Raw genomic sequence first — 14,217 nt, forward strand, 5'->3', positions numbered from 1 at the left:
TTTAACCTGCGCATTAAGTTAAAACATATGGGGGAAAAAAATTGTTTCAGAACAACAGAAAATGATCCGGAACATGTTACATTTATGCACATTATTAGATTGTCCCTTTGAGGTGCCACCCCGAGTTGAGTTTGGTCCTGTTATTAACTTTAAAAAAATTGATCAAGAGTCCAAACAAGACACTGCAGGTTCCTTAAGGCTATGTTTCCCCAGAACTTCTGGATGTAAAATATACATTTTTTTTTTCATTTGTCCACGTACTGCAAAGCAGCTCTTGTCCATGGCAAATCGGAAAGCAGTTAACGAAAACCAAAAAGAAGGGGGAGAGAATTAAAATCTGAAGCCGAGGAAGATGGATGCAGCTTTTTACAGCTTCATCTGCAAGAAAGAGAAAGAAAAATATGAAATAATAGTAATAATTTGGTCCCCTTTGGAAGAACAGCAATACCTTAATAACTCTTAATATTTGTGAAAATACATTTATTTCCATTTCATTCCATACCATCACATGTATACTGTGCATAACCGGGGCATATAACATTGAATAATAAACACAGCCCTCGCTTTTATAAACAATACCCCCCAAAATACAAACCCAATGTACCTCTTCGACCCTCCATACACCCTTTCTTTCACCTCCCTCCAACTTTCATTCTTCCTTCCGACATTCCCCTCTACCTACTTCCCCTCCCCCTCTAGCACTCCTCTCTTCCAATACCTTCCCTCCCTTCCTTCTCCTCCTGCCTCCAATCCTCTCTCCCACCCTCTCTACCCCTCTTAATATTGATAGTTCACCAACCTGTTGTTATTAAACAATGATACAATTCGGTGAAAACGTTCTCAGCTGATTAGTTATATTTTAGCAGATTCACTCCTAAAATCAGTATTTCTCAACCGTGTCAACTTAAAGAAGGTGTGGATTTGAATTCCCAGAATTCCCCAGACAGGGCATACTGTCTAGGGAATTCTGGGAATTGAAGTCCACACACATTTAACTTGCCAAGATTGTCAAACATTGCCTTAAATAAACCAACACTTTTGTAAAAGAGTCTTGAACCCAAAGTATCCTTTGATGTAGTCAAAATGTATGAATGCTGCACATAGAGGCTTTTACATATATTCTTTTTTCCCTTAAAGTAAATTTTTACTCAGCAATCCTGTTGCTGCTAGAGTTTTACAAATATAGAAGAAAGCTCTGATTCTGAATGTTGCAACAGTCAGATTTTAATCTTTTAAACACACAAACCTATTTGCATATTACATACTCTCAAGCTACCTATGCCCATCTTTGCATAACCTGATCTAGTTACATCCTTTATTCTCCCATTCTTTGTCTTCACTGACTGCATTGTCTTGTATGATTAGATTAGTTATATTTATATGAATTATTGCACCATACCATGTGTTTTTTATTGCCATTAATTTGACACCGAATGCTTTCTGAGTGGATCCCTCTCTTTTTAATTTGTTTTCATTTTGCAGAAACATACAAGTCTTTAGGAGACAAAACAGCCCTGGGGTTCAATCACTTTCAGTAGCCCTGAAAAGCTGAATGACTTTTAGGACAAAGGATCAGGCAGGAGACCAAGCAAAATTCAGAATAAGGAGCATCTCACTTTGCAAATGTATTTTGCAGGGGTCTCTGTGGAATCAATCAGTCAAAATCAATCCATCAACCAACCACTATGCAGTTTCTCCCTTTCAAGAGGGAACTAAAAGCACTGGATTGGTTTCATATTTAATTTACTTTTTATATTGATCCCCATGTTAATCATTTTCAGCTACTTAAATCCTTTTGTTGGGGGGAAAAATCAAATAAACTTGAGCCTTGCAAGCTTCAAATTTGTCAGTATCTTAACTGGAAGCTTCAATAATTCTAATTGGCGCTCTACAACATATATCGTGCATGTATACCACTTTGAGTTCTTGAATGAAATGAAGGATACACGTCCCATCAATCAATCGATGGATACAAGATGAATAGGCAAGAAAATTGGATGGGATCCCTTTTCCACCATTTTAAAGAAACAGGATTAACTTGTAACTTTCCAACCTGGCCTTTGGGAAGTATTTATTTATTTCATATGTAGGTATGTAGGCCAAAAAAGCCAACACAGTTCTAGGCTGCATAAACAGAGGGATAGAATCAAGACCATGTGAAGTGTTAATACCACTTTATAATGCCTTGGTAAGGCCACACTTGGAATACTGCATCCAGTTCTGGTCACCACGATGTAAAAAAGATGTGAAGACTCTAGAAAGAGTGCGAGAAGAGCAACCAAGATGATTAGGGAACTGGAGGATAAAACATGAAGAATGGTTGCAGGAACTGGGTATGTCTAGTTTAATGAAAAGAAGGACTAGGGGAGACATGATAGCAGTGTTCCAATATCTCAGGGGCTGCCACAAAGAAGAGGGAGTCAAACTATCCTCCAAAGCACTTGAAAGCAGGACAAGAATGGGTGGAAACTAATCAAGGAGAGAAACAACTTAGAGCTAAGGAGAAATTTCCTGCCAGTCAGAACAATTAATCAGAGGAACAACTTGCCTCCAGAAGTTGTGAATGCTCCAATGTTGGATAACCATTTGTCTGAAGTGGTGTAGAGTTTCTTGCCTAAGCAGGGGGTTGGACTAGAAGACCTCCAAGGTCCCTTCCAACTCTGCTATTCTGCTCTGCTCTACTCTCTGCTCTGCTCTCTACTCTACTCTCTACTCTTCTCTTCATATTATAATATCCTGTTGGTTTTGAATTGACTTTCAAACTACTTAGAGTACCTTTCTTGGATAGAAAGCAGATATAAACAAATAACACAAGAGAAGCTTAAGCTCTTTAACTCACAACTGAATGAAAGTCCATTTGGGTGGACCCTTATATGCTTGTCCATCCTATGGCTCCCTCTGGTGGTGACTATCATGGAAAGGAGCCATCTCTGGTAGATCTTTCAGCACCCAGAGCTTTTTAATGGTCCTTAAACATTTCAGGAAATTGCTTTGTGGTTAATTTGGCTGCTCATTAACAAATGCAAATCAACAATGTACTGTGTTAACACTTTCCTTTTTTAGCAATGTTCACTGCTGTTGCTGTGCAAATGTTTTCTCTCACTTACTGGAAGATGTTTAATAGATTAGCTGTTTTGCCCCTAAGAAATGTAATAATATAAGTATATCATTGTATATTGCTTTTTTTTGGTGGTGGGAAATGGAGTGAAGCAGGCTGCCTTGATGCAGGTTTCTGGTCTCTGCTAGGCATAGCAGTGTGTGGCAGCAGCCAAAAAAGGCAATGCAATCGTAGGCTGCATTAACAGAAGGAAAAAAGCAAGATCTGTGAAGTATTAGTACTGCTTTATAAACTTTAATAAGACCACACTTAGAATACTGCATCCAATTTTGATCATTTTTTTAAAAAAAGTAGAAACTCTGAAAAGAGGGCAGAAAAAAAGCAACAAAGGTGATTAGGGGGCTGGAGGCTAAAACATATGAAGAACGGCGGCAGGAACTGGGTATGTCTAGTTTAATGAAAAGAAGGACTAGGGGTGACATGATAGCTGTGTTCCAATATCTCAGGGGTTGCCACAAAGAAGAGGGAGTCAAACTATTCTCCAAGGCACCTGAGGGCAGGACAAAAAGCAACGGATGGAAACTAATCAAGGAGAGAAGCAACCTTTTGTAGAAGTTGTTTTATAGATGGCATCTGCCACTGGCAAGATTGGCAAAGATATTTAAAAATCAATCCGTTAAATGTTGGAAATGTCATCAGACACGTGGCTCGTAGTATCATATGTGGTGGACATGTGTAGAAGTCAAAAATACTAGGTGGTTGGAAAAGATGATACAACAACATAGTGACTTGAAATCTGAAATAGTCCAGTTGGAGATTTTACCAGAAAATTATAGCAAAGAAAATGTATATATGATTATCCATGCAATAACCACAGCTAGAATTGTATTTGCACAAAACTGGAAAAGAAAATGTATATATGATTATCCATGCAATAACTGCAGCTAGGATTGTATTTGCACAAAACTGGAAAAGAAAATGTATATATGATTATCCATGCAATAACCGCAGCCAGAATTGTATTTGCACAAAACTGGGAAAGTGAAGAGATTCCCACAGAGGAGAATGTGATTAGGAAAATATTAGAATGTGCAGAAATGAACAGATTAACACTGGCAATTAAAGAGAAAGAACAAACTGATTATTATACCATATGGGAATCATTTTATCGAGGGTTAGAGAATAAATATAAGAATTAGAAATAAAAGTAGATGAATAAAATATAGAAAATGTATTAATAGAGTTAAACAAATCAAGGAGAGGATTGTTATAGTATTAGATATTTAAGAGATTGGTATTGAGCTAAGAATAGATTAAATAATGAATGTGATTGTAAATTCTAATCATTGTTGCACAAAACATTTGTACCCAGATGACACACTGTTTAATGGAAGATGGACTGTTTGCATTAAAATAAAATAAAAAAATTAATAAAATAAAAAGAAGAAGAGATGCAACCTAGAATTAAGGAGAAACTTCCTAACAGTGAGGACAATTAACCAGTGGGACGGCTTGCCTTCAGAAGTTGTTCAGAAGTCTCACTGGAGACTTTTAAGAAGAGACTGGACATTTATTTGTCTGAAATGGTATAGGGTTTCTTGCTCACGAAGGGGGTTGGACTAGATGACCTTCAAGATTCCTTCCAACTCTGTTATTCTGTGAAGGGCAGCCTGTAGCTAAGGTTAGTTTATGGAGCTTTACTCCACAAGCCCAGAACAGTATATAAAGACCTCACGGTAATATTTATGGCTTTGCCTAAGCAACACGCATGAGCCCATGGGAAGACAACCAGCCAGGTAAAGGTTCTCAACTTACCACCTGTGACCTGGAATTATGACTTGCTGACATTCTCATATATGACATCGCTAATGCAAAACTGCTGTTTCTTCTTTAGCCACATCAGTTGCACACACTGGTGAATAAAAATGTATTGTTCCTGTAGAGAGAGAGAACCAAAAGACCTCCAGTCACCCATATATATTTATGATAGGTCCCCTGCTTCCCAATCCGTTTGGGCCGCTGTCCTTTAGCCAGCTTTATTACAAGATTTTATTACTTTATTACAAGATTTTACATCTGTTTTCCTAGAATTGTCAGCACCAGAAACAAAAACAAAGCCAAAAAAGTATTGGCTTTATTCCCTCCAGAATTCAGATAGGAACATGACTTTTATCATTTCATTAATGCTCTGATCTCTTTAATTTTTTTTTGTCAACCAGCATTTCCCAACCATAGCCATTTAAACATAGGTTGACTCAGGTGAAATGCTACCAGTTCGCTCGAACCGGTAGTAAAAAAATATATGCTACCAGTTCTGGTGAACCGGTATTTCCGACGATCAGCTGTGACGCACGATTTATATTAGCTTTGTAGCTAATCTTAAATCGTGTGGCACAGCAGATCCCGCCTCCCCCTCGCTGTTTAATTAACTTTGCAGGCGTTGTCCGCTTCTGCTTCGCTTACTTATGATAGGCTGCCATAAGAAACGGGGAGGATGGAGGTATTGCTGTTTGGGATGGCGCAGGAGGTGATGTGAAAAAGGGAGTTTTCTTCTCGCCATCTTCTGCGCATGCTGGTGGCTGATGTTTGGACTTGGTCAAGGCCAACTGTCCTGCATACCAACATGAGGATGCCTTTTGGAGATGCACCCCACATGACATCTAAGGGAGTTGCAGATTGGACACTGGGGTGGGGTTGTTGGAGGGAGGGGGCTGGGTTATCATTTGATTATGTATTTGTTCGTGCCTTCCTGGCTCAGATCTTGCCTTACTTTCGCTGCTGACTTTTCATAACCAGTAAAAGTATTTTTTAATTCCACAAACAATGGAGTTAGGAGTTTTCTTTCTTGGTTATTGAGGGAGGCATGCCTGACATTAAGCAAGATCAAGAGCAGGCTCTGTCCACCCGCCTGGACATCATCATGTCTGTTTTTGATGCTCTTTGCATGTGCACATGCTCACATTTGCAAACCGATAGCTAAGGTAAGTAGATTTCACCCCTGGGTAGACTTCAACTCCCAGAATACTCCAGCCAGCATTGCAAGATTTGCAGGACCATTTAGGTATTACAGTTTTGGGGGAACTTCAAAAAAAAAACATCCTTCAAAGTGCCCATCTACTGTTCGTGAGCTTACAACATTTGCTTCTGTTTCCTCAAGGAGGCTTATGGGCCACGTGATGAACCAGGAGGATTAATTTCCCACTGTATAAAGAAACCTGAAACCAGGTGGAAAAAGAATGATGTATGCTTTGCAGGTTTATATTGAAATGAATTCAGAAGAGCTCCTTTAAATTTGCTCCAAAAAGGAAAAGTGACATCTAGCGGCCAAACAGATGCGTTTTCACAGCTTGTTCCGGATATGGGAATGCATGCACTATATGCATGAATAAATGGATGAAGAAGTTAGAACAGGGGTCTCCAACCCACAGTCTGTGGACTGACACAGTGGTAGGTTTCAAAAAATTTTCGAACCTACTCTGTGGGTGTGGCCTCATTTGTGGGAGTGGCTTGCCGGCCATGTGACCTGGTGGGAGTGGCTTGCCGGCCATGTGTTCTCTCTCTCTCTCTCTCTTTCCTTCCTTTTGTCTCTCTGTCCCTTTTTCCTTTTTTATTTCATCTCTCTCTCACTTTCTTTCTTTCTTTCTTTCTTCCTTTCTCTTTCTGTGTGAGTGTGTGTTTGTGTGTGTGTGTATGTGTGTGTGTCAGTGGTGTGTTTCAAAATTTTTTGGAACCTCTTCTGTAGGTGTGGCCTGCTTTCCGGGTCCGCTGGTGGAACCTCTTCTAACCGGTTCGGTAGATTTGACGAACCGGTTCTACCAAACTGGTGCGAACTAGTAGGAACCCACCTCTGACTGACACCAGTCCGTGCCATGCCAGCAACAGGGCCCCGCAAACAAGCAGAGCCTCAGCTGCGGGATGCAGGCAGCACATGAAATCATGCCCCGTCCAGTCCACGGAAAAATCTCTTTCCATGGAATTGATCCCTGGTACCCAAAAGGTTGGCTGTCACCTTTTCCCATTTTGTGCTATTCTAGATCTAGAACTATCATATCTCGACTAGAAAAATGCAGATGACCAGCAGGTGGCAGCCAAGAAATACGTTACCCCTTTACTGCCATCACTTGGTGGTTCTGCATATTTGCAGCCCAAATCTGAATGGTGATCTGGCACTAACCGGCTGTGTTGCCTGCGTTGCAATTGAGCTGTCACACTGGGAAATAACTGACTTGGAATTGTTGCTGGAATGTGAGACAAATTCAATAGGGCATGAAACAAAAGGGTTATCCAAAAAAACAAAACTCAGGAACAGTAAACCTGCACATCCTAGTGTTGGGAATACAACTTCCCAAATTGTAAGCTGTGATAAAGCATGTTTTTAAATCCCTTTCCAACTCCACCATAACTCTTCTTCTACTATTCCGATCCTAGCAATCAAACACATTGTATCCTGCTCTTTGGGGTTTCAAGCTGCCACACATTTGGGGCATTCAATAAGCCAGACCTGATTTGCTGAAGCATGACAGCACCCTACTGTGGTTGTGTGTAAGAAGAGAAGGAGGCAAGACATAACATGGTTTTGCCAGAGGAACAGGAGGTTTGACCAGCTGGCAAACAGCAGGATTTTAGCATCCTTACAAAAGTTGGCAATATCTCATCCGTGGATATTTTGGAAGAAAGGTTAATCGAAAGCAACTCAACAAGCAAATGGAAAATGAAAATATCTAAAGGGACCAGCATCAGACCTGACCTTCAAGGTTGTAACAATGACTTGGAATGCATAATAAGGAACAGCCAAGAGAATTATTTTTGCAGAAGTGGAAAAGTATTATTATCCCACATGAAATACTGGATTTAAGGAAAGCTTCCCTTTTTTTGAAAAAGGCTTTTTTCTAGTAATCAAAAAAAAACAACACAATAAATTTCCTTCTGCTTTAGTTTTTGTAACTTTTTACAAGAATGAATAATTTTATGGCTAACTTAAAGTGTTATGAATATTTTAACAGATATATATCAATTTAGTATGTTCCTGTTTACTGTTTTTTTCCTATTTGTTTGTGTGACTGTTTTTTATGCTTGATGGTTTTGTAACTAAACAAAAATTAATTTGTACTTAGACTTTCTGTATATTGTTACCTCTGTATTTCTATTTTAAAAATGGTAGTACAATTATTTCTTTAAAGAGTCGAAGTGGCGCAGTGGTTAAACGCAGCACTGCAGGCTACTTCAGCTGACTGCAGTTCTGCAGTTTGGCTGTTCAAATCTCACCGGCTCAGGGTTGACTCAGCCTTCCATCCTTCCGAGGTGGGTAAAATGAGGACCCGGATTGTTGTTGGGGGCAATATGCTGACTCTGTAAACCACTTAGAGAGGGCTGAAAGCCCTATGAAGCGGTATGTAAGTCTAACTGCTATTGCTATTGCTATTTTAAAAAAAACCACTTGGATTACGATGCAAATAGCAATGTAAAATTGCTGATGGACTGTACCATCTCAGATTGCAGTTTGGTGGTGGTGGGGAGTCATGTTTGAATTCTCCTCCTTGAATTCTCCCTCCGAAATTAATACATGAAAAGAACTGCACATAAAAAAACAGCATATCCAGGAGCTGGTTGTAGACTCAGTGTGTCTGAACTGTATGTCTGTCTCGGGGGGTGGGTTGTTCCTGGCATTACTGCCAATTCGGTGCACACAAAAGTTTTGTGTGTGCGTGCTCACTTCACTCACGCGCACACCAGACGTGTGCTCTGCACATGTACGCATTTGCACCAAAATTGGTCTCCGCATGTGCATAATGTTAAAAAAGGAGAAAAATGTAATTTCTGCAATTACAATTGTTCTGCACATGCACAGAACCAAGAATCAAGATGGCGGCCCCATAGGAGAACCAGTTCAGGGGCGTGGCTGGCCTGGGTCGCTACCGGTTCCAGCGACCCAGGCTGCCAAATCACTACTGGTTTGGCCGAACCGGTCCGAACCAATAGGAACCCTCCTCTGGTCTGTCTGGACATGCACCAGTGGTGGGTTCCGGATCCTGTCGCAACTGCTATGGTGCAACGGGGCCTGGCATCCTCCACATGAATGCGTGCAGCGCACACATGCGTCCTTACCTCCTGCAACACTCCGCGATGCTCCAGCTGATCCGCGACACTCCATCTGCTTGACAGAGCGCTCCGTGCGGGTGCATGGAAGCACCAGAGAGCTCAAATTCCTATGAGGAGTGCAGGCGGGCGGGTGGGCCTTCCGGAACATCGTACCGGAACGGTACCCGGTGCTCCCGGCAGGCACCGGTACGCCCGTACCAGGGCGTACCAGTTGTAACCCATCACTGACATGCACCCACAGAGAATGGCCCAAGTCCACCTCAGTTGTGAACGGTCTTTGCATGTTAACCCTTTGAGACAGACCAAGAAACAGGGCATGGTTCCTACCATGGTTTTTATAGTTGCAGGATAGAATAACAGAACCTTGAAAGGCTGCCAGCATTTCCTTCTGCACCATCTTATACCTCTTATTATACCAAATCAAGGTGGGGATATTGAGCTTTTTTTTCTCATGCTACCCTCTTTCTTAGGACTGAAAGATCTTTCCTAAAAGTTCACTCCTTCCGTCTGCATTCCTGTTCTGACCTAGGCTTCATAAAATCATGAAGCGGACTCCTTGTCCCGAAAAAAAAACCCTATTTTATTTGGCTAATGTGAATTCCTAAGTATTCACATACAGAAATGTCCTGGCAATAAGCCTTTCAAGGGTGAACTGCAACAACAGACCTTATCAGTCCTTGGATAAGTGCCAGCCCGAGCTTCCAGTCGCAATGCTGTAAAATGGCTCTTTGAGGCCCTAACTCAGATAAGCAAATCTTCACACTAATAAACGAACTCATTGTCTCCGGCAAACACCACTCCCCTTTTCCTCCTATTTATTCCCCATGGGAGGGACCATTCAGTGTCGACTTGTGCCTTTATTCCCGAGTGAACCCCCGTTCCTTAATTGTTCCCTTCTCCTGACAGCTCTGCGCATACCTGCATCTGGAACAGGCTCCAGTTGTTCTTCTGCCCCACTTATCTCCGACTCTGAAAGTAGCTGATAACTGTCAGGCAGCCCTGGCCACATCTCTGCCTCCGATGCAGAGCCCTCGTCAGAGCCTTCCCCAGACTCCAGGACTGGCCCGTGTTCCTCCCCAACCTCCTCACTGTCCGGCTCTGCTGCCAGCTCCACTGACTGCTGGGAGGGGGGGCACAACAATTCCCAAGACTAGGCCTACATCCCTTCCCACTGCGTGATTGAGGCTCTTTTCTCTCAGCCTGACCCACTACACAAGATTGTTGAGGCAGAAAGAGCTCTGTGTACATTGCTTTGAACTCCTGAATGAAAGTAGGGATAAATCTAATAAATAAATAGGCAAAAAAGGGATAGTGGCAATGCTACGTTTGCACTCTCACAGATGTTCACCCTTTGTAGCCGCAGCTGTTTTATCTTCTCCCCCTGGTTTCAGTTCTTTCCATTTATGCTAGTTACTTCTTTTATATTCTTCAATATTCTATACTTTCTAGTCATCATTCTAACCGTTGTCTATCCACTGCAAGATGAAGGCCTATCATATTTTTCAAAATATAAGATGCACCAGAGTATAAGATGCACCAAGATTTTACAGAGGCAAATTTTTAAAAAAAGTTTTTGTACTCTGCAGGCCTCCCAAACCCCCTGCACGCCTCGTTTTTTGTGAAAAATGTGTCATGGAGAGTTTCAGAGGCTTGCAAAGTGCTCCTAGGGGCTGGGAGGGAGGGGTGATCAAACAAATGGCCCTTTTTTGCAAAAACAGGCCCATTTTTTGCCAAAAAAGGGACATTCATAGCCCTTAGGAGACTTGTAGAGCGCTCCTGGGGGCTGGGGGCAAAACATGAGCAAAAAGCAGCCCATTTTTCACTAGTTTTTGCCCTCCCCAGCCCCCCGGAGCACTTTACAGGCCTCCCAGGCCTCTCTGCATGTCCATTTTCGTGAAGGCGGCGGGGTTTTAGGAGCCCAAAAATGCTGTATTCAGTGTATAAGATACACATAGATTTTTCACCCTCTTTTTTTGTGTGTGTGGGGGGGTGAAAGGTGCGGCTTATATTCTGAAAAATACAGTATATGTTTCTCAGGAACCAAAGGGAAGCCCCAAACGAAGAGATGAACCAAGCTGGCTATTTGAAACATGCATAAGTAAAAGTCATACCTCTGTCTGAACCATGGACATCCGATAAGACCTCATATCGGACACCATTCCCAATATATCTACAAATTCATGATCATGAATGTGTTGTAAAAGTCGGTCTAATGCTATGAAGGTCCCGGTTCGTCCTACACCAGCACTGTAAAACAAAAATAAGGTTATACTCTATTGCTTCTGAGGTGAGAGATATGGTTACATTGCATTCTGTTCTGGGAAATCTTATAAACTGCATAAGAACAGAATATTGTCACTTTGAATGTACACTAATTGGCATACATTAAAATGTAATTATGTCGCATAAAGCTCTCAAAGGGTCTCCACCTCTAATATAAACATAAACATGACAAGATAAACAAACAAACAAATAAATACAGAATTATGCATGGACCCAGGTATATTATATGACATGGAGAAACAACACATGCCATATTTTTTTGGAGTATAAGACACAGGAGTATAAGATGCACCAAGATTTTGAAGAGGTAAATTAAAAAAAAAAGTTTTTGCATTCTGCAGATCTCCCCAAAATGCCACCCCCCTTTTTTTTTTGCAAAAATGGGCCTGTTTCCCCCCCCCCCGCAAAAAAAGGGCATGAATAGCCTTTAGGAGGCTTGTAGAGTGCTCCTGAGGGGTGGGCCACCAAAAACGAGCAAAAAACAGCCCATTTTTTTGTCAAAAAAAGGGCATGCATAGTCTTTAGGAGGCTTATAGAGTGCTCCTGGGGGCTGGGGAGGTGGGCAAAATTGAGCAAAAAATGGTCCGTTTTCTGCTCATTTCTGCCCTCACCAGCCCCCAGGAAAGCCTCCTAAAGACTACACACGGCCATTTTGGTGAAGGGGGCAGGGGGGGGAAGGCAAAAAATGCTATATTCAATGTATAAGATTTCCAGCCTCTTTTTTGAGGGGAAAAGGGTGCGTCTTATACTCCGAAAAATATGGTAAATATCCATCATCACAGCATACCATATATCCCACCATCTAATGTTTGTTACTATTACAACGTATTCTTTGGTGTATATTGGGAAAACCTAAACACGGAAGTGCTAATGATTTTTAAAGCATTTCTCCTAATAATATACAACAGAGGGAGAAAACTCTTCGTTTGATAGTGCCACGATTAAGGATGGGGTCTGGCCATGCCTATAAGAATGTGATGATTGGGCCTCTCTTCTATTTCCCATCACTTCTGAGGAAAAGAACAAATCTGGTTGGTTTGACCTTCAAATTTGTAGGTTGTTCCATGTGTAATTCCCTCATGGTTTTCTGCATGATTTGGAGCAGAAAAAGATAAACTCCAGTCCAGTGCATTCTGACAACCAGTACCCAAATCCATGGTAGGTTTTATTTTACATTGTTCATCCAACGTTCTACTGCAATTCAACACCATCTGAAGGAGGGTTTTGGCAGCATTTAAGTCTTAGAGTTAAATCCATGATCTACTAGACCAGGGTTTCTCAACCTTGGTGACTTTAAGACCTATGCTGGCTGGGGGATTCTGGGAGTTGAAGTCCACAGGACTTAAAGTCGCCAAGGTTGAGAAACACTGTACTAGACTTTCATCGAACATGGCATGTATGAATCAGTGGGTTTCTTCCTCTCACACAATCTCTTTCCTGACAGGATCATATATTTTCATCTATAGGTCTATGGGCAGGAACCGTTTCATTTCTGAATTTTGTAAGTTAACCTGACCTTCAGAGTCTCATGATGACAAGAGTTTTATTTAAATGAATAAAACTGGAGAAAATGATATTCACACACTGATGGACTGTATAAGATAATAATAAAAACCAGACTGTGCTGGATTACTGTATTTTCAGGAGGAGGAAAAGGAGGAGGAGGAGGAGGAGGAGGAGGAGGAGGAGGAGGAGGAGGAGGAGGAGGAGGAGGAGGCAGAAATCTATTTTTCTATTCAAATGGAGCTTACAGACTTACGTAAGTTTAACCTGAAAGCACAGAAGTAGCTAAAGACATATAGAAATAAAATTCTGGGATTTTCAGCATAGTGAAAAGATTGCCATGTCCACAATTTCTCCCAAAATAAGGAGCTACACATAACGGCACCCCTAAAATGAAGCACTGGTAATGTAGGAAGAACTGAGGTGGCAAGATACAGCATGTAGTGAAACTCTCGAATCGAAGCATCTTAAAAGGGACAGAAACAGCCTGTCAGTGGGAGACCCTTTTGACTAACAAGTTGGAGACTTCAGTGAATTCTCTATCAAACAAAATGCAACGTCTAAGGTGGCAGAGAAAATATATAGCCCTTCTCATTCCCGTTCACTGCACACACACACACACACACACACACCAAAAAAACACATCTTTGGCACTGCGCAGGAAGCAACGCATCATTATTCTTCTGGGTATGTTATGTCCACATCTTCCACATCCAGCGGCCAAAAACGTACCTGCAGTGTACAGTCATGGGCCCCTTGCTTTTCGTTGCCTGCTGCCTGACCATCTGTACAAAGTGCAAAATGCTTTCTGCTGCGTTGGTGGGAGGAACACCGTGGTCAGGCCAAGAGGTGTAATTAAAATGCATCACATCCTGCACTTCATCTGCCTGAGTGGAAGGAAAAAAACACACAGGTTTCAGAATAACATCAGCCCATCGCCAGTGACGTGCTCACTTACACAGGTTAAAATAATTAAAGGATAGAGCTGGACAGGAGTAGAGTATCCAGTCTAACTTTCTACTGTGCAAAGGAGATTATTTATTTATTTTATTTACATATTAGACTTGTTGGCCGCCCATCTCATTTAGATAAAGTTGCTGGCTAATTAATAAATGTGTTGTTTTTTTTAGTCAGGAGACTAAAACATATGAAGAACGGTCTCGGGATTTGGGTTTGCTAGTCTAGAGAAAAGAAGAACTGGGTGGGAATAATAGCAGCATCCCAGTATTTGAGAGGTTGCCCCAAAGAGGAAGGGGACAACTTATTTATCAAAG

At 41.5% G+C, this 14,217-nt stretch overlaps 1 protein-coding gene across 2 annotated transcripts in view; it reads right to left on the reverse strand.

Moving 5' to 3' along the window:
• Positions 1-211: 211 nt before the first annotated feature.
• Positions 212-14,217, reverse strand: part of PTPRO (protein tyrosine phosphatase receptor type O) — a 174,688-nt gene continuing 160,682 nt past the window's right edge. For both annotated transcript variants that reach the window (XM_087722843.1, XM_087722842.1), the window contains 4 exons: positions 13,676-13,830; positions 11,269-11,404; positions 4,874-4,994; positions 212-378 (listed from right to left, as the gene is read on the reverse strand). In XM_087722843.1, coding sequence (XP_087578969.1) covers positions 4,890-4,994; positions 11,269-11,404; positions 13,676-13,830 — 396 coding nt within the window. In that variant the 3' untranslated portion in view covers positions 212-378; positions 4,874-4,889. The remainder of the gene's footprint in view (positions 379-4,873; positions 4,995-11,268; positions 11,405-13,675; positions 13,831-14,217) is intronic.

This window comes from Thamnophis sirtalis, unplaced genomic scaffold, assembly GCF_051295495.1.
Source record: "Thamnophis sirtalis isolate CommonGarterSnake01/CBP01778 unplaced genomic scaffold, rThaSir2_p1.2 scaffold_9, whole genome shotgun sequence".
Taxonomy (NCBI): Eukaryota; Metazoa; Chordata; class Lepidosauria; order Squamata; family Natricidae; genus Thamnophis; species Thamnophis sirtalis.